At 42.7% G+C, this 25,010-nt stretch overlaps 1 protein-coding gene across 2 annotated transcripts in view; it reads left to right on the forward strand.

Moving 5' to 3' along the window:
* The window catches only part of Fbxl20 (F-box and leucine rich repeat protein 20), a 69,662-nt gene that overhangs the window by 27,975 nt on the left and 16,677 nt on the right, over positions 1 to 25,010 (forward strand). For both annotated transcript variants that reach the window (XM_021646823.2, XM_060386813.1), the window contains exons 3-8: positions 11,158 to 11,212; positions 13,532 to 13,606; positions 15,528 to 15,622; positions 17,208 to 17,276; positions 22,079 to 22,174; positions 24,625 to 24,751. In XM_021646823.2, coding sequence (XP_021502498.1) covers positions 11,158 to 11,212; positions 13,532 to 13,606; positions 15,528 to 15,622; positions 17,208 to 17,276; positions 22,079 to 22,174; positions 24,625 to 24,751 — 517 coding nt within the window. The remainder of the gene's footprint in view (positions 1 to 11,157; positions 11,213 to 13,531; positions 13,607 to 15,527; positions 15,623 to 17,207; positions 17,277 to 22,078; positions 22,175 to 24,624; positions 24,752 to 25,010) is intronic.

Genomic DNA, 25,010 nt, shown 5'->3' on the forward strand with positions numbered 1-25,010 from the left:
TACCTCATGTCTGTATGTTAATAGCAGCTTGTTGCTAGTTTCTGTTTGCAGTGTTTATCAGGAGATCCGGCCTTTTGACATTGCCATCTACAAATGTGTTAGGCTGCGTTCTCAGCCTTCATGGGATGATCATGTGTCAGAAAGTCACAGGTTACACCTGCTTGGTCTATATTTAGAATCTAAAATTTATTGTAACAGTTTATAAAAAAAAATTAATAGCAGTGTTTCAACTTGTATATGATTTTGTGTCTTGCCTTTGGTTTTGCCGTAGAGGAAATTTTCAGTTCCTTGAGTGATTGCCATACCATTTCTTCTTTGTATTAAAATGTTATTTGTGCTGGGGACTCCAGAAAGAGCTATTGTTCTTTGCTCCTTGTTTTTTGTTTGTTTATTTGTTGTTTTGTGCTTTGTTTTGTTTTGGTTTTAGTTTTTTGAGACAGGGTTTCTCTGTGTAGCCTTGGCTGGCCTTGAACTCACATAGATCCACCTACCTTTGCCTCCCTGAGTGCTGGGATTATAGGCGTGCACTGCCCCGCCCAGCTGCTCCTTGTTTTAAAAGTGTCTTTATACCTTCTTTCCGGCAGACTTGCACTTTTTATTTTTTGTTGTTTGTTTTGTTTTCCGAAACAGGGTTTCCCGCATGGCCTAAGCTGTTCTCAAACTCAGAAATACCTCTGCCTCTCAAATGCCAGGTTTAAAGGTGCGATGCACTAGGCCTGGCTCCTTGTTGTAAAAGTAAAAAGCCCCTGGGCAGTGATAGTGCTAAATCCAGTACTCTGGAGACAGGCAGGAGGCCAGCCTAGTTTACAGAGCAAGTATTAGGACAGCCAGTAAAAAGCAGTGTTTCTTCTCTTCCCTAGACCATAGCTAGGATTAGGATTTTACAGGATCTTTTTTGTTTTGTTTGTTTGTTTAATTTAGAGGAACTGTGTTTAGCATTATCCATGTCTCACAAAACACAACTTTCACTTTAGAGATGTTTGATTTAAGAATTACCTGGGAGTGGGGAAGAGTTACCTAGGAAAAAATTGGCATTTGGGGAGTTGTTTACAGAGATCCTTCAGTATTTGGGTATTTAATTAGAATATCAGAATTTCTTTCTATAGAATATCAAAACTGAGAAGGAAAATACACTTTGTTTTAGAGAGTTAACAAATTGTGCTCAAGGACAGCTGTTTTTTAGTCTTTCCCTCCCTCCCTCCCTCCCTCCCTCCCTCCCTCCCTCCTTCCTTCCTTCCTTCTTTGTAGACAGTCACACTGTGTAGGCAGGCTGATCTTGAACACACAGAAATTGCCCCCCCCCCCCCAGTTCTGCCACCCAAGTTCCAGGATTAAATAGGGGGAAAAACGACAAAACACACCTTTGCAACAGAGTCAGTGACTAGGGGGCTAGCCTCAAGCTTGTCTGCCTTCCCTTGTCTGTGCCCCATCGAGATGCCCATGCTGCCCCACCTGGGCTTTCTCAGTTGTTTTAGTCTTAGCTTCTTGGAGTAGAGGCCTTGGCTGCAGCATTCAGAAGTCAGTCAAGTGTGGGTGGAACTTACGTTCCCTTGCTCTGGGAACTGTTTGCAGCTATTTGTGTTTTCTTTCAGATTTTATATTTCTAAATTTTGTATTTCTAAATGGTTCCTATATCCATGTGTGTCCCCCCACCTATAATATCCTGTATTCAGGATAAAAGGCATAAAAACTATAAAAATGTTGTCATTCTGCTTTCTGTAAGGGTCATGATCACATGGCCGGTGATACTGGGTGACATGCGGGGTGCCCCAGACAGAGTCCTCACAGATACAGAGCATGGCTGTCTGTCTCCCCCCACGCTACATGTGGCTCTCAGTCACTTTTTGTTGCTGAATATTTATTAGGCATCATGGCTGTGGATCCATTAGAAATCAGTCTGAAGCCAGGCTTGATGGTGTACACCTTTAATCCTAGTGCTGGGAGGCAGAGGCAGGCAGAGCTCAGAAGCCAGCCTAGTCTACAGAGTGAGTTTCAGGATAAGCAGAGCTATAGAGACCTTACCTCAAAAAACAACAGAAAGAAATCAGTCTGAGCTGACTCTAATGACCCCTGGGAGATGGAGGCAGGAGGATCAGGTATTAAGGACCAGTCTAGGCTGTACAGTAAATTCAAGGCCAGCCTGGGCCAAAGACCCTTTCTCAAAACATGGAATTAAAATTAAAAATTAATATGAGATTGAACGTTTTCTTGTTTAATAATGAGCAATATTGCTGTTCATCAGTCAAAGCATGAGAGGGTTTTTCCTTTTCTTTTTTTTTTTTTTCTTTTTTGAGGTTGGCTCATAACCCTGGCTAGCCCACGGTACTTGGATTAGAGGCATAGACCACCACACCTGGCAATGAACTGTTTAATAGTTTCTCATTGGAACCAGCAGGATGGCTCAGCACTTAATACATAAGTCTCATGACCAGAGTTTGATCTCCAGAGCCCATGCAAAAGTAGAAAAAGGGAATGGACCGCCGAGTTCTCTGACCTGTTGACAAACACACGCACCATGGCATGCTCTCCCTTCCCCCTCCATCACACACAATAATTAAAAGACTTTAAAAGTCTTCTGAAACTAGTATTGTTGTGTGGAAGATTTAAGGTACAAAGGTGGTCAACGTGTTAGGAGCCCGGCACAGCACTTACGTTTATGCTTTGTCACCATCTCCATGAAGAAAGGGAGGAATGGAGGAGGGCTGGCAAGTAGGAGAAGAAAATATAATTCTACCTCAAAACATGCCTCAGTTGGAGGCAAGCATGGGCTACATAGCAAGTTTCAGGCCAGTTAAACCTGCACAGAGGTTGAAATCTTTGCTGTCCTTTTCGTCCTTGTTCAGTGCTAAGACTCAAACCCAAGGCTTTGGACGTGCTGGACAGACTCTGTGCCAGTGAGCTACGCCCAGTCCATTTGTCTTGATTACATCATTACTGGGGTAATTTGTATGTGATATTTTTTATTTGTTTGTTTGTTTTTGAGACAGGCTCTCCCTACATTGCCCTGATTGTCTTAGAATTCACTATGTAGATCAGGCTGGCTTCAAACTCAAAGATCCACCTGCCTGTGCCAACACATCCTACTGATGTAATTTTTAAATGAGTTTGCTGTTACTGCTTTTTATGTAACTTAACATGGGGAGTGGTTTTGTTCGTCTCTTTGGTTGGATTTTGCTCTTTTTGAGACAGGGTCTCTGGCAGGCTACCCTTCTGCATCTGATCCTTGTACTTTTGTCTCCCAAGTGCTGAGATCACAGGCATCTCCCAGCCTGGTTTTGTTTTACTGATGACAAGATCTGACCCTTCAGGACAGACTGGCACAGTCTTCTTCTTGCCTCGGTCTCTCAAGTGCTAAGACTATAAACTAAGCTTATTGTATGTCCTGATAGCTTGAGTTGTTTCATAAATTATCTGCATGTTATGTCACCTGTGTCATTTGTAAATTTTGCTGTGAGTTTTTTTTTTTTTCATTATTTTAGGTAGAATGTTGAAGTCGTGTTGAATGAGGTGATTCTTGTCTTGTCTCTAACTTTAAAGTCGATGCCTTTGTGATGGGATACCCTGACAGCAGGAGTACTCACATTTACCCACATGCTAACCTATTAATCTAGAGCGTCGCTCGCTCACATAGCACGTCATGAACCTGTAGGTAGAGAAATAAATAGAATTTTTACTGTGTCATTTTTTGTGGCTGCATTACAGTTTTTACAATCAGTTACCAGCTGTCAGATTTCTGTTTTTCTCATTTGCTCTATAGTAACACAGCTAAGTGATTTTTCTTGAAAGTTTTCTAATTATTTCTTTAGAGGAACTTCCAAGGCATGAAGTCATTTAGGTGAAAAGGAAGACAGGGTGTGGTAGGTGGCACTAGCCTGTAACCCCGGCACTCGGGAAGCAGAGGCAAGCAGATCCTGAGTTCAAGAGCAGCAGGGGCTATATAGTGACACCCTGTCTCAAATAAATAAATAAACAAACAAACAAATAAAAATTTTTTAATATTTCAGACTTAAAGAAAAGTTACAGTTCAGAACCCAAACTCATCCTTTTTATTTATTTTTATTTTATTTTTTGCTGGACATGATGATGCTTTCACCCACCTGTAGGCCCAGCATGCAGGAGTCAGACCAGGGATCATGACATTGAGGCCACCTGGAACTATATACGGAGAGTCTGTCTACAGAATAGCAAGCAAACAAAAAAACCGTTTGGGTGGACATGGAGTAAGGAAGGAGAAACTCACCCTCATAAATTGCTGGTAGGAATGTAAAACAGCTTGGCAGTTCTCAAAAAGCTAAATTTAGAAGTACCATGTCATCAGCATTTCTACTTTTATAGTTAGAATAATAATAATAACAATAATTGGAATGAAGACTCATAGAATGGCTCAGTGAACAAAGCCATCAAGCGTGAAAACCTGTGTTGGATCTCTGGGGCCCCCACCCCTAAACAAATAAATAAATAAATAAATGTGATGAAATAGTTGGAATGGTTATAGCAGCATTCCTGGCGGTAGTCAAAAAGTATAAATAACCCAGTGGTCTATCAACTGAAGAGTAAACAATGTGGTCTATGCAGGCACCATTGCTTTACCTTAACCAGAACGGTATGGATATGTCCCTCCCTCACCTGTATGTGTTTGAAAGAAGTCAAACACAAAGGGCCTTAGTACTCTATTCCAGTTATAGGAAATGTCCTGAATGGACATGGGACGGGAGCTGCCTGGGCTGGGGTAGTATGGAGTACCTAGGGAGTGTCTGCCTGGAAGATAACTGTGTAGGCGAAGCACTGGGTGCCACAAAATGAGTGTAGAAGTCCAAGGACTGTGCTGTGGGAACCGGCTCGTTCCTTGCTCCACGTGAATCCTGGGGACTGAGGCCCAGTCATCAGGCTTACTGGCAAGTGCCTTACCACTGCTTGAAGGTAAAGCTTCTCTTGGCTTTTCCCAAATGGAAGTCTACTTAGATACCAGATGACGTTCTGTAGCACATTTAATCACGGGTTTTTAACACCTTGTAGCACCCTGTACAGCAGTGAAGGAAATACTGGCATCTAGAAGTACACGCTTCTATGATGAAGTGTCAGACCTAGAGTTGTTCAACTCCCGTAATTATCACTCCCAACTCCAGCTAAACAGGGTGGGGATTATCCCATGTAAAGTAATATACAAAAACAAACAAACAAACAGCCTATCAGTTGGTTGGTTTAGGGATCTGCAAAGTTTTCAGCAAGTTTCTTCCTGTGTTCCGAGGTAACAGCCTCAAGTCACCTAACGCTGCTTTTCCTTACGGGCACTTGGTGGCTGCAGCAAGTGCTGTGTTTGCTCTCAGTGCAGAGCTGACTGCTGATCTATAATAAAGTCTTCTCTCGGATCTTCTCCCAGTTAGTGTGCTCCTGAGCAGACACTGTAAGTGACCCTGACTAATCCGCAAGAGTAGAGCGGATGTGGGGGGTCTGAGTGCCTGCCTCGGATGTGGCACACAGGGCGCCTGAACCCCCTCACTGGGATTCCTGTAAGTGCAGCTTCTCTTACTAGACTTAGGTGTAGGTTTAGATAGCACAGGGACATATGCTCTGTTGTGACAACATATCTGGGCCTAGATAAAATAGATAATGAACAGAACCTTATCTCCCAAGAGTTTTGGAGAACTGGGAAGTTCAGCATCAAAGTGTTGAGACTTGGTGATCACTTTCTTAATCCAGTGAAGCATAGTCAAAGATAGAAAAGGGCCCAGTTCCTGGCATGCATGCTTTGATGCCAGCACTTGGAGGTGGAGGCAGGTGGATCTCTGAGTTCAATACAGCCTGGTCCACAAAGTGAGTTCCAGTATAGCCAGGGCTATGCAGAGAAACCCTGTCTCAAAAAAAAAAAAAAAAAAAAAAAAAGATAAAGAAAAGGAAGCCCTGCCAGGGCAGTAGTAATGCACACCTTAAATTCCAGCAGAGGCTGAGGTGTGCATATCTCTGTGAGCTCAAGGACAGCCTGGTCCTTACAACAATTACAGGACAGCCAGGGCCACAAAGAATCCAGTGTCAAACAACAACAGCAAAAGTTTTGTTGTTTTTTAGAGTCTTACCAATGTTACTCTGACTGGCCTTGAACCTTCAGCAGTCATCCTGGCTCAGCCCCAGGAGTGCTAAGGTGAACCCCCATACCAGGCTTAAGGCCTAAAGTGTTTTGTTTGTTTGTTTTTAAGACATATTTATTTATTTATTTATTTATTATGTATAGAGTGTTCTGCTTTTTATGTATGTCTGCACACCATTAGAGGGCATCAGATCTCATTACAAATGGTTGTGAGCCACCATGTGGTTGCTGGAAGTGAACTCAGGACCTTTGGAAGAGCAACCAGTGTTCTTAACCCTGAACCATATCTCCAGCCCAGACCTAAACTCTTATGATTGCTCCAATGACAATAAATTTCTACATGGGTTTTAGAGAGGACAAACATTAAAACTTTGTATTTTTTTATGAAGTCAATATAAATATTGTTTTGGGTTTTTTGGTTTTGTTTTTGAGATATGATCTCACTTTGTAATCTTGACTGGAACTGAAGATGTAGACCAAAATGGCCTCAAACTCCTAGAGTATCAGGATAGCCAGGACTATGTAGAGAGACCCTGTCTCAAAAAAAGGGGGGGGGGGGGAGAAAAAAAAAAAACACAAAAAATCCTTGAGTCCACCTGCCTGTGCTTCCTGACTTTTTATGTATTGAGTGTTTTGTTTACACGCATATGTGTCCTGTATGCAGGCATGTTTGGTACCTTTGGAAGCTAGAAGAGGGCATGGGATTCTTAGACACTGTAGTTACAGACATTTGTGAGATGTCACAACTAAAAATATTCTTAGTTTTAGTTGTGGATTAAAGATAATTTTGTGTGGTTCAGGTAAACAAGTTATACATTTATCATTTTTTTCAAGTTGGAAAATGAGAATTGTAATAGCCGAGACCCAGTAAAAAGCTGTTCTCCCTTTTTTTGTTTTGTTTTGTTTTGTTTTGTTTGAGACATGGTTCCACTGTATAGCCCTGGCCGTCCTGGAACCTCACTATGTAGACCAGGCTGGCCTCAAATTCAAGAGATTCACCTGCCTCTGCCTCCTGAGAACTGAGATAAAAGGTGTGCACCACCAATCCTGTCATTCATCCTACTTTTTCCTAAAAAACAAACAAAACAAAAAAACCTCAGGGAGGGTCTTCCTGGTAATTGAGCATACGGTCTGGGAAGGAGCTCCTGGGCGGAGCATAGAGTCCTGCTTTTCCCCTGTTCAGTCGCCTTTTGTATCAGTTCATTTTTATCCTTTTTGATCATCATTATAATGAACGTGTAAGTGTAACAACAACAAAAATAAGGGTCACTTCCTCGGACGCCCACAGTGGCTGATGCTCCTTCACCCCAGAGCATGAGAAAACGGTGTTACTGATTGCCCGATGTGGTCAGAGAGAAATGTCATTAGTATTCCTACAGCACATTATCTTTTCTTTACGCTCATAGATGGTTTGTCTGCATGTATGTCCGTACCATGTGTTTATGGTGACTGCAAAGGCCAGAAGGGGGCTTTGGATCCCCTGAGACTGGAGTTACACATGGTTGTGAGTTGCCACGTGAGTCCTGAGAATCGAAACCAATGCTTTTTTAAGTTAGTCATTTATATTGTCTGTGTTTTGCCTTTATGTGTGTATGTGTACCACATACATGTCTGGTGTCCTCATCAGATCCCCTGGAACTGGAGTTACACATGGTTATGACCCACCTTGTGGGTGCTGGGAGTTGAACCCAGGTCCTCTGCAAGAACAAGTGTTCTTAATCCCTGAGCCATAGCCAGTCCCTCCTACTTTAATCTAGAACAATAGAACTTTCCAGACAGTTCCGCATAGTAATTTAGATGATAAGGTTGTTAATTGTTGCTATGTTTGGATCTTGAATGTCTTCCAAAGGCCAAAGTGTTGAAGGCTTGGGCCTCAGTCTTTGGTTCTGTTAGGTGGTAGAACACTTAGGAGATAGGGCCTAGTGGAAGGACATTAGGTTATTGGCAGTCAGCCCTTGAGGGGAGAACACTGGGATCCTGGCCACGTCCTGCCTCTCTTTCTGCTGCCGGCTACCACGTATTCCCTCAGGTTGCCTCACCACCTCACCAGTGCTCTAAGCAACAGCGCAGCCAAGTGACTGTGTTGAGAGACCAGAATTGTGATCACCAAGAATTGAATGCAGTGATGGAAGTCTGACTAACACAGTGTTCATTAGGGTATTTAATGTGCTCTGTAAGGTGTAAGTTGAATGAGGCTTGCAAAGCTACTGAATATCATTTTGGTTAAAACAGTGGTGCTGAAAGTACCTAAGTAACAAGATCAGAGTCTGGGGTGGCCTCTCCAGGTTTGGGGTTTTCTAGAGAAACCCTTTTCTAGAGGGTTTCTCTGTGTAGCCTTGGCTGTCCTGGACTCACTCTGTAGACCAGGCTGGCCTCTTGAACTCACAGAGATCCTCCTGGCTCTACCTGGCAAGTGCTAGGATTAAAGGCCGACTCCACCCCCAGCTAGGGTCAATTCTAAAACACACAAGAAAGCTGGAAGTGGTGCCGCACACCCTTGATACAGCACAGGAGGCTCTGTGATTTCAAGACTCGCCTGGTCTACAGAGTCAGGGTCCTGGGACACCCTGTCTAAACCACCCTTCCCCCTAAAAGACAAGAAACCACACATGAGGTGGTCTGGAGAGATGGCTTAGCGTCTAAGAACACTGGTATTCTTATAGTAGTTCAAGGTTTGATTCCTAGCACCTACATGGTGGCTCACAGCTACCCATCACTTCAGTTCTGAAGGCATCATGCCTTCTGATGTGTGTAGGGACCAGGTGTGTGTGTGTGTGTGTGTGTGTGTGTGTGTGTGTGTGTGTGTGTGTGTGTTTCTGTGGCTCGAATTCAGTCTGTGGATCGAATACTAGACAGTCACTTTACCAAACTGTCATCCAGGTCCTTGTGACACCTGTTCTCATTTTACCATCTCATAGTTGTTTTCTGGGTACATTTACACACATGGAGGCAAAACAGTCATACACAGAAAATGAAGTAAATCTGAAGCCAGCACATGTGAGTTACAGGTGGAGGCACATGGTTTTAACCCCTGCACTTGGATGACAGAGTGAGTTGGAGGTCAGGCTGGGCTACATGGTAAGACCCTGTCTCAGAAAAGTAAAACACGCACACACACACACACACACACACACTCCAGGTGTGTGCCTGTAGTCCCAGTGCTCAGGAGACAGGCAGAATAATTGCCCCAGTGTGAGGCCAGCCTGCTGCTGCTTCTTCCTTCCTCCCTTCCTTCCTTCCTCCCTCCCTCTCTTTCTCCCTTCCTCCCTTCCTTCCTTTTCCAGACAGGGTTTCTCAGTGTAGTCTTGGCTGTCCTGGACTTGTTTTGTAGGCCAGGCTGGTCTCGAACTCACAGCGATCCACCTGCCTCTGCCTCCCAGGTGCTGGGATCACAGGCGTGTGACACCACTGCCTGGTTGACAGTGGTTTCTTGAATATGATACCCCAAGCTCAGGAAATGAAAGAAAAATATGTAATTTGGTCTGCATCATAATTTAAAACTTTTGCACATTAAAAGATGCTACAGCAATGACAAGGCAACCCTGAGTGTGGAAAAAAATATATATATAATGAAAGACTGTAGTCTTGAGCATACAAAGAACTTCACAGTGCAACAAAACCCACAAACTACCTGATTTTAAAATGACTATCGGACATAAGTAGGTGGTTTTCTGAAGAAAATGTCCAAATGGCCAAGAAGCACAGAAAATTCCCAAGCTTTGTGTAATGACTTAAATGTAGTACCTGGGAGGCCAAGGCAGGAGAAGTGTTCTGAGATTGAGGCCAGTCTAGTCTGCAGAGTGAGCTTCTCCCCCAAAACACCAAACCACAAAGGCACAAAGAATGCCAGTTCTTACTTCACAGCTGTTAGTGTGGCTGTTGAAACAAGAGATAATAAATGTTAACAAAGATGGAGCCATTGGGACATTTTTGCACTGGCAAATAGGTGTTTAAAATGGGACAATCTGGGGCTGGTGAGATGGCTCAGAGGTTAAGGACGCTGGCTGCTCTTCCAAAGGTCCTGAGTTCAATTCCCAGCAACCACATGGTGGCTCATAACCCTCTATAGTAAGATCTGGTGTGCAGGCAGAATGTTGTATAAATAATAAAGTAAAATCTTAAAAAAAAAAGATTCTTTAAAATGGGACAGTCTATATGTAACAGAATAAGAGTTCTATAAAAAAAAACAGTTCAGAAGTTCTACTTCTGGGTATATACCTGAAATAATGAAAGTCAGGGACTCATACAGGTATTTGTATTCATAGGAACAGAGTTTGTAGTAACCATTTGAGGAAAGTAGCACTGCTTTTCATTGATAGATGTACAGAATACAGATTATATATATAAAATAAGCTAATATCCGACTTTACAAATGAAATAATAGCAAGTACTTATACAGAGAGAAACTAGAATGGTGATTGCCAAGTGCTGGAAGGGAGATAATGGTGAGTTGCTGTTAAATATAAAGTTTCAGTTTGACAAAGTTTTAGAGGTTGGTGGTAGGATTACATAATGAGAGCCAACACTTAATGCTCCTGAACCGTATACACTTTATATAGTTAGGTTCTGGGCTGCCTCTTAACTGCTGTGTCTTTCAATGTGGGAAGAGTTTTTGCAAATTGCTCAGGGTATATATGTATTTTTTTTTTTTAAACTTCTGCCTCTGGGTGATGGAGGTGTTCATGTGTATATGATATTATGTGTTCATCATTATAGGCTAAATCCAAGAGAAACTTCCTAATCAACTGTTTGAGGGTGGAATGGGGACTAGCAAGAAGGGGGAGGAGGACAAGAGAGCTAGAGGGATGACTGAGAATGGTACAAGATAGACATAAATGAAAAGATAATAAAACCTATTATTTTGCACACTAAACCTTTTTAATTAAAAAAAAAGCTAGATAATAGTGATTGTACACCTGTAAGCCCACCACTCCAGAGGCTGTTGGACGAGGATCCTGAGTTCAAGGTCGTCTTAGGCAGCATAATGACAGGTGGACAGGAGAGAGACTATATACAGAATACCTAAAAGAGTGAGAAATGGTAAAAGCTTGTCCCCTCTCTTTTCTTCTTAGGATATTTTCTTTCCTGGATGTTGTTACCCTGTGTCGCTGTGCTCAGGTCTCCAGGGTAAGATGGCCGACACGGTTACAGGGAACATTTTCCTGCTGCCAGCCTCTGTAGACGGCTGTTATTTTAGGTGTTACTTGTATATTTTACGGAAGCTCTTATTTCCCTCGGAGAACCCCGTTGGTGCCATGTCGTTCCGTGGCTGGTTTCTGTCTTACGTAGTGTTTCTAACATTTGGACGATCTAAGCAGAAGGGTGCTTTACGTTGAAAGCATTAACTCTACTAATGAAGGAAATCATATTTTGTTATTTTTATAGTTCATTTTATATCAGCACAAAGATGTACTAAAGGCTCTTGAGCATCTAATTCCCACGTTATCTCCACGTAGTCTAGCCTTTAGTTAAGAAATGACAGGAGGGGAAGAGAAGGCTATGGGGTAGACCAGTACTCATGAAGACCCCATAAAGTACAGTTTCCTTGTTGGGTGGGCCAAGTGTACTTTCAAGCCACCAGTGTAACTGCTCCTACCACTGTCCTCAGAAAACCGAAGACCTTCGTGTAGAAATGTATGGTAATTTTAAAGTAATTTCTCCATCCTAAAGTAATTTTAAAGTAATTTCTCCATTTTACACTTATTTGCACATCCACCATATTGGAAACAGCAGTGTTGTGGTTTCTTTATGCTGTTTTTGTCCCAATAACTGTATGGTCTTTTAAGTGCAAGCATCCTTACAAGCCAGCACATTTTTCTCCCTGGCTCCATGTAAACTGAAGTCATCCAGGGCTGTTCACAAGTGAGCCTTAATTGTAATTTTCCCTTAAGAAAGGGAGGGAACTGTGCCAGATCTCATTAATCTGGAGCGTTGGTGCCTTGGTATTCTGTTGTGTTAATACGGATTGTGTTGGGAGGGAGACAGTGCCTGGTGTGTGCTGGGTCAGGCTGACACTGAGCCATCCTGCTAGAACTTTGAGGGTTTTTTTCTTTTGTTTTGTTTTTTTAATGCAGACACTAGGGAGGAACCTGTCGTTTCTAATTTTAGGCTGAGTTGAGTGTGTTTCCTGCTCAGGGAAGAACCTGGCAGGGACTAGCACACAATCAAAGATAGATTTAGCCCAGGAATCTCTTAACCATGTGGTTTGTAAGAGTTTTATTTGTTACTTCCCATGGCTATTTAAAAAAAAAAGAAAGAAAGAAAAAAAAAGAAAAGACAAAAAGCAAACAAACAAACAAAGCGCTAGGAAAACCAGAAGCCACAAGGGAAAAGTAACATTGACCACGTGAGACACGTACTAGAGTCACTGCTTGCTCATCTTCACACCCTGACATGTTTCTTGCTGATCATATGACAGTTGCCCAGGGGTTTCTCAGAATATCCAGAATTTGGTTTTGGAAATTTTAGGGAAAAGTGAGACGTGGCCACCCAAGCCCTTAGTCCCAACCCTTGGGAGGCAGAGGCTGAGGGCTGTGCAGCGAGACCATGTCTCAGAGAACATTGTTTTTCAGGGAAGTGGCTATCAGTATAGCCTTCATTAAATTGCTTTTTAACTTTGTTGTGATAAAGAACACTCTAGAGCTGGATACAGTGGCTCATGCCTTTAATCCTGGCACCTGAGCATCTTAGATTTGAGGACACCGACAGGACCACACAGTACTACCTTGTCTCAGACACAAGCAATAGACTGTACATTGAACAACATGTGACTTTCATTACTTAATTAGGTGAACTTTCAAGGGCTTTAAAATACCAAATGATGCACAGCAAATCAGCTCCTACTGAACTCACCCAGTCCTGAATGTTGAAAAATTTAACAAATTTTCTTGCTGCCTCCAGTTTATTGAAGAGACGTCTTAAACAGTCTTAAGTTTGCAGTTTTAAAATTGCCACTGGGTCCTGGTCCTGGCATCCTAGGACTGTTGAGGCTGAAGCAGGAGATCAAGAGTTGGAGGTCGACCCTGCCTGCACAGTAAGACCTTTCCTAAAACGAACAGCTCGGGCTGCAGCTCAGTGGTAGAATGCTTGCCTAGCATGTACAAGGCCCGGGCTTGATCCCCAGTGAGACAAACAATAAAATACAATTGTCGCTGAGTCAGGTCGGACAGAATATTGATTGATGACGAGTCACAGCCGAGTGAGTGCACTGACACTAGGAAGACACCGTCAGGAAGACAGTGCGCCAGTCTTGCTGCGCCAGTCTTGCTGCGGCGTCGCCCCGTGCCGCACCGCCACGCAGCAGGTTGCTTGGAGATGGTGGTGGGGACTGAGGACGTTCTTGCCCAACCTCAAGTATTTGTTGGTTGAATTGTGAATTTAAATATTACTGTTTCTGTTTTCATTTCAACCTCTGTTCATTCTGTTACCTCTTTCTATTCAATATAGGCCTGGAATGTCCTAGCTCTGGATGGCAGTAACTGGCAACGAATTGACCTGTTTGATTTCCAGAGGGATATTGAGGTATAATTATGTGGTGTGTGGTCCCATTTATTTCATTAGTAGTTACAGCATTCGTGCAAGCCGTATGTAAATTTTCCACTGAAGAAGTTACTAATTTTGGTACAGCTGAACTTCATAGAAGACCCAGTGTTCTCAGAGAAGATTTTCTTAGCTAGGCATGGTGGCGCCGGCCTTTACTCTCAGTAGAATGAAGCAAACCAATGTGAGCTGGAGGCCAGCCTTGCTACACAGTGAGACCCTGGCTCAGAACAAAATTATGAACACAACAACAAAGTGCTTCTCCAGGTTTGGGAAGCAGAAACTACGACTCAAGCCTAGGGCCTTACACACGCTAGGCCGCGCTCACCACTGGCCTGCCTCTCCACCCCTGATTTCCTTTAGTTTTTGAGGATAAGTGGAATTAGTTCCCTGAAATAACACTAAATTCTTTAATGACATTAATCCTGAACTGAGACCAGAGCTTTTATTTTGTAGTATTTGTGTTTGCTCATGTAAAGTAGGTTGTTTTATATTTGTTTATTGTATAGTAAGTAGGTTTAAACTTGCTGGAATAGTATTTGTGTTTATTTTTGGTGTGTGTTTTGATTCTTTGGGGAACAAAAATGGAGATAATTTTATGGAAAATGAAGAATGGAAAAACTAGAATTACTAAATTGTTTTTCCTAATGAGCAGCAATTTTCTTGGGGGGGGTTCTGTTCTTGTCCTCATTTAATCTGTTGGTGTAGCCGGTTCTCTCTAAATAGAAAAGTGTAATGAAAATGTGCATCTGGGCACACCCGCTCCTGTAACCCCGCACAGAGCTCGAGCCCAGGAGAAGGAAGTGCAAGGTCAGGGACTGATAAAGTCCTCGCCAGACAAGCATGAGGACCTGAGTTCAGATCCCAGACCCATGTACAAGTCAGGAGTGGAGGTACCCCAGGAACCGCAGAACTGAGGGAGGCAGATGGAGGCAGATGTATTCTAGAAGCTTGCTGGCCAACCAGTCCACTGTAGTGGAAGCTCTAGGTTCAGAGAGAAGCCCTGTGTTAAAAAAAGGAAGAGGAGGAGGTCGGGGAGAAGGCACAGTGAAACACCCGACCACAGCCTCTTGCCACTGTCGCATCGTCACACACATACACACGGAAGTTCAAGGTCATCCGCAGCTACATAGTAATCATAGCCTTGGATTCAGGAGATTTGTCTCAAAATTAACAAAAATAGAGCTAAAGAAATGGCTCAGCAGTTGAGAGCACTGGCTACTCTTCCAGAGGACCCGGGTATGATTCCCAGCATCCATGTGGCGACTCACAAACCTCTGTAACTCCGGTTTCAAGAAACCAGGCTTCAAAAAAAAAAAAAAAAGAAACCAGGCTTTCTGCTCTGGCCTCCAGGCTCTGCATACATGTAGCGCACAGGCATGCATGCAGCAAGAGCAACCATGCACTTAAAAATAAAAGTTTAAAAACCTTGCTAATACTATACTGCATTTACCCCACAATTCTGTCATCTCGTAGAATATGTACTTAAAAACCATTACTCATAAGTTTATTCAGCAAGCTGGTAAGCACTCATTGAGTTCCTGCTATGTGCGGATTATTATAGTAAGTTCTTTTAAAGGGCACAAAAGTAAATGTGGAAGGTTACGTCTTCCGTAGCTGGTTAATCCAGGTGAAGCCTATACATGGACATAAGAGTTTTACAGGAACTGGACAGTACCATTCCTAAAACACAGGCTATCCTACAAATTAAAGAAAGAATATAGACTGTAGTAGTGTTTTTAGTAGATGGATTAATCAGAAAGGCTGTCTCAGATTAAGCTGTAATTTTCTTAGAATTTTCTTACTTAAAAGTCTTTCTCTCTGTTTATGAATTGTTTTTAAAATGAGGATGTATTCTTCTCACAAGCAACATAGGCTGTCTTTTGTTTAACTGTTTCTATAGGGCCGGGTAGTGGAAAATATTTCAAAACGATGTGGAGGCTTTTTACGGAAGTTAAGTCTTCGTGGGTGTCTCGGAGTAGGAGACAATGCATTAAGGTAAGAAAAAAAAATAACTTTTAATCTCTTAGGTTGACGTAAAGAACAAAGCAGTGCCATATCACTCAGAAAAGGCTAGACACTAAAATACTTTTGTTGGTGGTGGTGGTGGTGGGTCTTTTTTATTTTTGGTTTTGTTTTGAAACAGGGTTTCTTTGTGTAACCCTTGGCTGTCATGGACTCCATTTGTAGACCAGGCTGTCCTTGAACTCACAGAGATCTGCCTCCCTGAGCACTGAGATCACAGGGATGCATCAGCACATTCAGCTGAAGCTTTTAAATTTCTGAGCTGTTAAAAATGCAAGCATATGCATTGGTTATAACAAAAATATCCAGTAGGAAGTGGGGCCCGGGACATGGGAACATACCCTGATAATCCTATTATGCAGCAAGTTCAGGAAGGACACTGAGTCAGCCTGGGCTACATCGCAGGTACAATAGAAAAATGATGAGGTTTCAAAATGCTCCATAGTAAAGTATTTTCTGCAGACTTGAGTAAGTTGGTTTTTAGACTTTTGCTAACTCAAAGATAAATTCATTTTCAGCTTTGTTGACACAAAAATAGTGTTTGATCCCAGAAATTGAGAGGTTAAGGCAGTATTCCAAGTTCAGGGTCAACCAGGGCTAAGCAGTGAGACCCTCCTGCGAACTAAAAGAAAATGTTTACAGCTTTAAAACAAAACAGTTAGTGGAGCTGGCTGTGGTGGTGCATGCCTTTAGTCTCAGAGGCAGGCAGATCTGTGAATTCATGGCTGGCCTGCTCTACAGAGTAAGATCCAGACAGCCTCTGCTACACAGAGAAACCCTGTCCTGAAAAACCAAGAATAAGAAAAAAAGAACAGTTTGTAGGAAATTAATTTCTTTAGGCACACCGGCTGCTTTGTGCCTACACCTCACACAACAGATAGCTAAGTTTGTTTGTCTTCCTCCCAACAGCCAGTTCTTTGATTTCTCAGATACTGGCCGGGTATTTCCACTCACTGCCGACACTAGCTGTCCAAAGTTAGCTCAGACCCTGCAGGCTGCCAGCTCAGTCCCAGTAGCCAGCCCTGTACTTCAGGTGGTGCCTGCAGCTCCTACATCGCTGTGCACTTCTGTGGACGACCCATGCACTCAGGCGTTACCATGGTTCCTTCCCCAAACGGTCAGGAAAGAACTGTACCTACTGTTAACAGCCAGTATAAAGCACATGAGTAACTATCTAGAGCAAGTGCTGTACAGGCAAGGTTTAGAAGTATCTGGACAGGAGCCCCTGTCCTTGTGGAGTTGGCATGCCACCCTCCCAGCACACCAACCTGGAAGCTCTGGTCCCATTGTTCAGCGGTTTTTGTGGAGGTTATATTACAAAGACCAAATATGAGGACAAGTGATACTCCTGTCACCTGTTACTCTGGAAATTACAAAGGTCTTGGAATCACTGTCCTGGAAACCAGGTTGAAAACCAAATATGTATTTTTCATATTATGGCATTACATGCATTATGGCGTTATATGTCATAACATGGCCAGTATTACTTTATGCGTTTTTATATCTGAAATCTTGCCAAAGTTATTTATAAACTTTAACTTTCTTTTCCTCCATAAAGGACGTTTGCACAAAACTGTAGGAATATTGAAGTACTGAGCCTCAATGGATGTACAAAGACGACAGATGCGTGAGTATTGGGTTTAAGAGGATATGCGCCATCCGTAGTCTGGCCTGCTCTAGCCTTGACTGCAGGTTACTGAGAACACTGAACTGTTGTCTTGCTTCTGTGAATGATTTTTTTTTCTGTCTTATGGTGCTAGAGGTGAGCCCAGGCCTTTGTACTGTATTTCTGAGCTACACCCCCAGTTTCAGAAGAAAATTCTTAAAAAGGAAGAAGTGAGCCGGGGTGGTGGTGGCACATGCCTTTAATCCTAGCACTCTGGAGGCAGAGTCAGGCAAATCTGAGTTCAAGGCCAGCCTGGTCTAAAGATGAGTCCAGAGCAGCCAGGGCTACATAGAGAAACCTTGTCTCAGGGGGGAAAAAAACCCTGCAGCTAATGTATATACTGTAGGGCTGATAGTCAAAAGCCACATGATAGATAATTCTGTAAAATGATTAAAATCTTAACCACAAATGTAAATGGCTAATGCGATTAAAGGAAAATGACTGTGCCTCTCACTGATAGTATAAAAGAAGTTAACAGTCCTTCGTCTTTGAGAATCTTACAGTCAGGCATGAGCTACACAAGTATGTATCAAGAGTATCCATTGGTAGAAATGCAAATCAAGTGACATTTAAACACTTAGATCATAGTCCAGAATAGACCATAGGCAGGGGACTAAACAAGCCTCATAAATTAAGACTGAAACAATTAGCTGAGTATTCTCTCTTTATTATTAGAGAACTAAATAAAGGTCTTCAACAGAAGAAAATCTAAGAAGAGACTGGGCAACTTAAAAATTAAATAAGTTAAAGACTTTTTTTTTTTTTTTTTTAATCTTTTGAGCTGATTGGAAATAAGATAGCCAGGCATGATGATTCATACCTATAGTCTCTGCATTTAGGAAGCTGAGGCATGACTATTGCCTGGAGTTTGAGGCCAGCTGGGCTACAGTGTTGCCCAGCTTATAGGAGTCTATGAGTCCATCTCAAAGAGGAACAAAATAAAAAAGATACCAACTAAATACAGTTTTCATATATCAGAAAAGGATCTTCATTAGTACACACCTTAATCTCAGCACGTAGGAAGAGGTAGGAAAAGTTAGAGGCCAGCCTGGTCTAGGTAGTGAGTTCCAAGACAGCCAGAGAGACCCTGTTTGGGGGACGGGGGGGGGGGGGGGGAGAGAAAGCCATTCTTAGTTTATGGGCAGTCTTAGGAGACTCCAAGGAGGCATCCTGCTAAAATACCTGAATTACTGACCCAAAATTGAGATAAATACTATTTTAAGTTGAATAATTTTAGGAAATTTTCCCAGTTTGATGCATGCGTAAAAATCTTGCCATGCCTGAAGAGGGAGTCCACATAACTCACAGGAGGCTGAGACAGGAGAATGGAAAGTTCAGGTTTTACTTAAGCTATAGAGTGAGCTCAGGCTTAGCGTGGGTAACTCACAGGTACCTTGTCACACACATAAAAAATATCTAGACCTACAGAGACATAAGTCAGTGTTAGCGCACTGGCCTGTCACGTGTTTGGCCCTTAGTTTAATCCCCAGGCTATGAAAGGAAAGAAGACTGTGCTGTTGTGTTTCTGCTAAGTAGGCACGTACTAGCCTGTCACATTTTACTGGGTGGTGAAAGACTTCTTTCCTTCTTAAGGTTAAGAGCAAAAACTGTGCTACTTCGGGGGCAGGGCTGGGAGTAGGGCAGGAAGAGTGCTTCAGGTAGTAAACCAGGGTCTGCGCTTTCATCACTGCTGCTTGTCACATGGCATTGGAGCTTCTAGCCAGTTGCAGTAAGTGTTGAGGGGTTTTGTTTTGTTTCAATACATTTTGGACAGATGGAACATAAATAAGCAAACAAACAGGGAAGTAAAACTTTATTTGCAGTGAATAGTCCTACAAATCTGTTCATATAGAATCATAAACTTGGGCTGAAGAAGGCTCAGCAGGGAAGAAAGTGCTGCTGGGGGCTTGGTTCACCTCCAGCACCACCACGTCAGCGCCACGAAATCTGATGCCTCTGGCTTCCAAGCTCCTGTACTTAGGTGCAAATAACTTTCTGCTTTTGTCTGCCTGCGTGCCTGTTTCTTCTGTCTCTCTGTCTCTTGTGTGTGTGTCTCTCTCACACATACACAAAAACAATTGTTTTAATTTAAAAACAAAGTTATAAGCCAATTCAGAGGTGTTTGTCTACACCTGCAATCCTAGCACTTGGAGAGCCAAAGATAAAAATTGGATCAGGAGTTCTACAGAGGGAGTTCGGGACAGCCAGGGCAGCACAAAGAAGCACTATCTCAAAACTGCATGCTGGAGTACATTTGTGCCCGCACTCAGTAATTGCACACAAAATAATAATAATATCATCTTTGGCAGGACGTGGTGGCGCACACCACTAGTCCTAGCACTCAGGAGACAGAAACAAGCAAATCTCTTGAGTTTGAGGCTAGCCTGGTCTACATAATGAGTTCCAGGTTAGCCATGACTATGTAGTGAGCCCCTGCCTAAAAAAAAAAACAAAACTACATAGTAATTCTCTGAATGGAAGATCAACCTTAAAAAAAAAAAAATTCTGTTTCTGTATGTTAGTAATACAATGCAAAAATGAAATTTAAGAAAAGTTCCAAGCCAGTAATTACGAAGCATGCTTGTATTCTTGGCACTCAGGAAATCAAGACCATCCTTGGTTATGTAGTGAGTTTGAGGCCAGCCTGTGCTACATGAGACCCTGCTGTCTCTAGGAAAAAAATAAAACAGGGAGCTAGCTTAGTCAGTACACTAAGTACCGACACCTGAGCTCAGTTTCTCAGAACCCACACTAAAAAGCTAGGCTTGGTGGCAGGCACTTTTAACCCAGCCCTGTGGGAGAAGGGACAGATCCCTGGAACTTGGTGGCCTGCTGGCCTAGTCCCCTGGGTAAGCTCCCCAGTTGAGCCTGGTGCTGAGCATGACATGATCCCTGCAAGGGATGCTGACTCGGGAGCTGGACTTCCAGTCTAAGACTGTCTCAAAGCAAACAAGTAACAAAGCAGGAGAACAGAATAAGAATACTGGAACTTTGATTCTAAGAAGTTCTCAGCACTATTGTGGTGCATGGGCTTGAAGACCGAGACAGGAGAATTATATTAGTTCAAGGCTAACCTGGGCTACAGAATAAGACCTTGCCTCAGAAAGAATTTTCTCTGTGTTCCCAATTCTGGCCCATCCTCTTTCTTTCTGTGCTGATAGTGCACCTGCAGACATGGTGACATTTCCTAAAACCCACATGACGCTCTGTAAGAAATATGGCAGGCACCAGCCCCACGAAGGGGCACGGTATCAGGACAAGGATTCTCTGTATGCCCGGGGAAAGCAGCATCATGTCAGGAAACTGGATACAGTGGGCAAACAGCATGTTTTTCCACAAAAAGAAACTTGTGCTGAGGCCAGGGTGTGTTGAACCAACTAGAGCTCTATGAAAATTGTGTCTTTTAAAAGATGCAAGCTTTAATCCCAGCGCTTGGAAGGCACAGGCAAGTGGATCTCTTAAGTTTGAGGCTAGCCTGGTCTACAGGTCAGTTCTAGGACAGCCAGGGCTATGTCGAGAAACACTGTCTCAAAAGACAAGCAGAAGAAGATGCAAGCATCTGATCCAGTTCCAAGCTAGTCTTACTATAAAGACAATCGTTAGCCTGTATTTATTTTTATGGGTGTTTTGCTTGTGTGTATGGCTGTGTACCACAAGCCTGGTGCCAGTGGAAGCCAGAAGGAGGCATCAGATCCCCTGGAACTGGTATTACAGACTTTTGTTAGTGGGTGCTGGGAATTGAACCCAGGTGCTCTAGAAGAACAGGCAGTGCTTTCAACTGCTGAGTCATTTCTTCAGTCCTGAGATTATATTTTTACAAAATTCATGGGCTCAGCATGGCTGTGCAGGCCTGATGACTTGAGCTTGAACTCCAGAAACCATGAGAAAACCAACTAATGAAAGTTGTCCTCTAACCTGTACATCCGGGCTGCAGGGTGCGCGCTGACACATGTGTGCGCACTCACCTACATCATATGTGCACATAATGATAAGTGAGATTTTCAAATCAGATACAGTCATTTAGGGGATAGGGAACACCCCCACAGTGAGGGGTTGTCTAGCCTATGTAAGATCTGGGCTTGGTCCCCAGAACCACACACACAAAGGTCAGAAGACAGTGCAGGAATGCTATCATGTCTTTGGTTGCCTCGCAGTCCCAATCCTTCCTTTGTATATCCTGCCAAAGTCCAGGTCTTTCATTGCTGCTCTGCAAAGAGTTTTCCTGAATAAAAGGTTGAGTGAAAAACAGAAGTAAAGTTTTGGGGTTTGTGGAGCAAACATAGACCTCTTAGCATCACTCACGCACTTAGCGTCCTGTCCCCAGCTCACAGTGTTTCCGAATGTAAATCGAAGACCATCATCTTGGTGCAGATTATACACAGCACAGCTTTTCTTTTGCTTTGTAAATGATTGCTAGCTGCCTTTTCAGTGAGATACTAGGGTTTATAACTGCCTTTGTATGCTATGAGAATTTGACAGTTCTGATATACACGTGTGTTTATTGAGGTGTATGATTCAGTAGGCACTTGAGATATATATGCAGGTTGTTGGCTTCCATCTATATCATCAAGTGCCTTACTTAAATTTTATTTTAATGTGTCTGGGATACAGCCCACGATTGCTACAGCACACGTGAGATCAGAAGACAGCTTTTGAGAAGGGCTTCCGTGGGCCATAGGGGCTTCTCTCTGCCGAGCCATCTCAGTGCCTAGATATGTTCTTGTTGTAAATGTGTGTTCATTATTTCTTCTCTCTCTTTGCAGTACCTGTACTAGCCTTAGCAAGTTCTGCTCCAAACTCAGGCACCTTGACTTGGCTTCCTGTACATCAATAACAAACATGTCTCTCAAAGCACTGAGGTAAACTTCTTATAATAGTATGCCTGTGAATACATACCCTGAAAACAATAACTGATAATACAGGTAGAATTGAAGACAGCGATGTCTTAAGGTTGTATCCTATCGTTCCCAGCAGGACCTTTCCTTGTCCCTGTTCACATTAAAATCAACAGGCTCCATCAATGTGAAGTGTCCAGAGAAAACTAGTATTTTGAACACAGTGGTATGGGTTATCCTTCAATGGTCAGATAAAAGATTGCTTTTTTAAAAAGAAAAGAAGATGCCGTATGTTGTTACAGCTTAGTGGTTAAAATGGAGTCTGGACCAGGTTATCTGAACACGGCCCTAAGAGCTTTTCTTTGTAATTGTGTAGTGCTGTTACCAGGACTACATCAGTACCTTACCGTCAGCCTGCACTGCAGAAAATTGTGCCTGTTTCCAGCCGTTTTGGGTTGGATACCTTCATGTGCTTTAACCTAACATGTTGTCCTTTGTCTCAGTGTTCTCACATTTAAGCTCATTAAAGCTAGAGGTTGCTCACACCAATAATCCCAGCCCTTGGAAGCCTAGGGCAAAAGGATCATTAGTTCAAGGCCAGCCTGGACTTGATAGTGAGCAGAGTCCAGAGGAGAGACAGTACTTTGTAGAAGGGTTTTTATTTTCTCCATACCTGACTCTTCGGCTGCTCACATGCTGAGCAAGTGATGTCACCAAAATTAATGCCCAGCTTCGCTTTTTCTCCCCTTTCTCATTTTATTTGTTTAAAAGACAGGGTCTCACTCTGAACTCACTGTGTAGACAAAGCTGACCTTGAACTCAGAGATACACCTGTCTCTGCCTTCAGGGGTCTCTGGGTTTTTTTGGTTTTGGTTTTGGTTTTTTTGTTGTTGTTGTTTTGTTTTTTTGTGGGTTTTTTTGTTTTTTGGTTTTTTGTTTTTGTGGGGTTTTTTTTGGATGATTGGTTTTTGTCTTTTACTTTTTAGATAGTGTAGACCAGCTGGCCTTGAACTTACTCTATAGTCCAGGAAGGCTTTGAATTTATGATCCTCCTGTCTCAGCCTTTCAAGTAGCTGGGATTATAGAGTGCTGCCAGGCCCGATTTAAGAAAAGAAAAAATTACGATAGCATGTCATATATTCCAGCTGGCCTTGAACTCAATTTTTAGATGTGGATGACCTTGAACTTGATAAACTCCTGCCTTCAGTTACCAAATAAAAATGTATTTTAAAAGAGTGAAATACTCACTGCCTTTGGAAGTCTACTTTTTAACTAGACTTTCCTGAATAATTAGGCCACTGTGTGTTGGTCCTGCTTACATACATTAAGAACTAAGCTACTAGTTTAATTCTTAATATTATGGTGATACATAGTAATCCCAGCATTAAGGGAGACGGAGACAAGAACTGTGTTGTAAGCTCAGGCCCAGCCTGGGCTGTGGAGTATTAAGCCAGGGCTGCTTATCAAGACCCTATCTCAGAGGGAAAAAGAGTTCGTGTAAGTGATGTGAAACATGGCTCCTTCTGGAACTTCATTGTGAGTACACACTGTATCTGTCTATCTGAACTGCTTGTCTTATAAGGCCATTGATACGGTAACACTTAACATTTATAAGATACTTTCACACAATTCTCATTTATTCAAGTCTTTAAGCAGTAGATGGGACAAGCATTTACAACTTTTAAAAAATCTAAATGTCTGTAAGGCTCTGGGTACTACTGGAACAGCCGTGAGATGTAGATGGTGGAAAACACTTGTAAGCATACGCTGCATTGCTGTGCTAGCTGGTAATAGAGCTGAGTGTCTCCATTTGGGTGAACCTGGGACGAATGTGGCTCATCTTGGACTGAGAGGTTCAGAGAAGCCTCTTACCTTCGCTGGAGTCAGATTATTTATGTTGGAGATGAGCTTAAACCTAAATCTAGGCTTTAGTTAGGGACTTTTCTACAGGCAGGATACTGAAAACCACTGGAGCAGTGTTGACAGGGTTAGACAGCAGGAAAGCCAGGTAGCACTGAACTAATCAGAGCAGAAAGACTCAAAGGTGAAGCTAGTATAGAGACTTGAACACGATCTGTCCTTACTTGGGCTTGCAGTAACAGTACTCTGGAAATGTCCCAGATAAGGAACTAGACAGATTGTGATTTTTTTTTTTTAAATAAAAGATTGAATGTATGATAGTACCATGATATTATTAAAATTTCCTGATGGAAAGTCTGAGCTTGAATCTGAATCTGTTACTCTGTAAATTCAAACTGAATTTAATCTAATTTGCATCATTTAATTTGGTCATTTAATTGCCATTTCCAATCCGTATCTGAAAAACAATTATGTGCTCTGTGCTTGTTGGGTAAACTGGATTTAAAATACCCTGCCTGGTGGTTCACTCCTGTATGACCACCACAAAAATGAGGCTGTGGCGCCTTTAGGATTGGAGGTAGTGATACGCTTGTCTCGTTTTGTTTTATCCTAAGTGAGGGGTGTCCACTGTTGGAGCAGTTGAACATTTCCTGGTGTGACCAAGTGACCAAGGATGGCATTCAAGCACTAGTGCGAGGCTGTGGGGGTCTCAAGGCCTTGTTCTTAAAAGGCTGCACTCAGGTAATACTCCGTGTAGTGCTTGTGAAAGCTAGAGGAACTATGAGCTCTTTGTAGGTATTCCCAGGATGTTTGTCATGAGCAAAGTGGGAGTTGGAGACACTGCTAACTGAAGACACGAGCTTCCAAAAGTTCTGATGTTTCTCTTAGAATTGAAGAATGGGAAGCATTAATATTTGATCAAAATGTAAATGAGGGAGAAAGTGGAGGGAAAGGGGGACAAAGTGTCTGAGAGAGTGCAGTTTATCTGTACTGAAAAGAA

The sequence above is a fragment of the Meriones unguiculatus genome, chromosome 7 (genome assembly GCF_030254825.1).
Source record: "Meriones unguiculatus strain TT.TT164.6M chromosome 7, Bangor_MerUng_6.1, whole genome shotgun sequence".
Lineage (NCBI taxonomy): Eukaryota > Metazoa > Chordata > Mammalia > Rodentia > Muridae > Meriones > Meriones unguiculatus.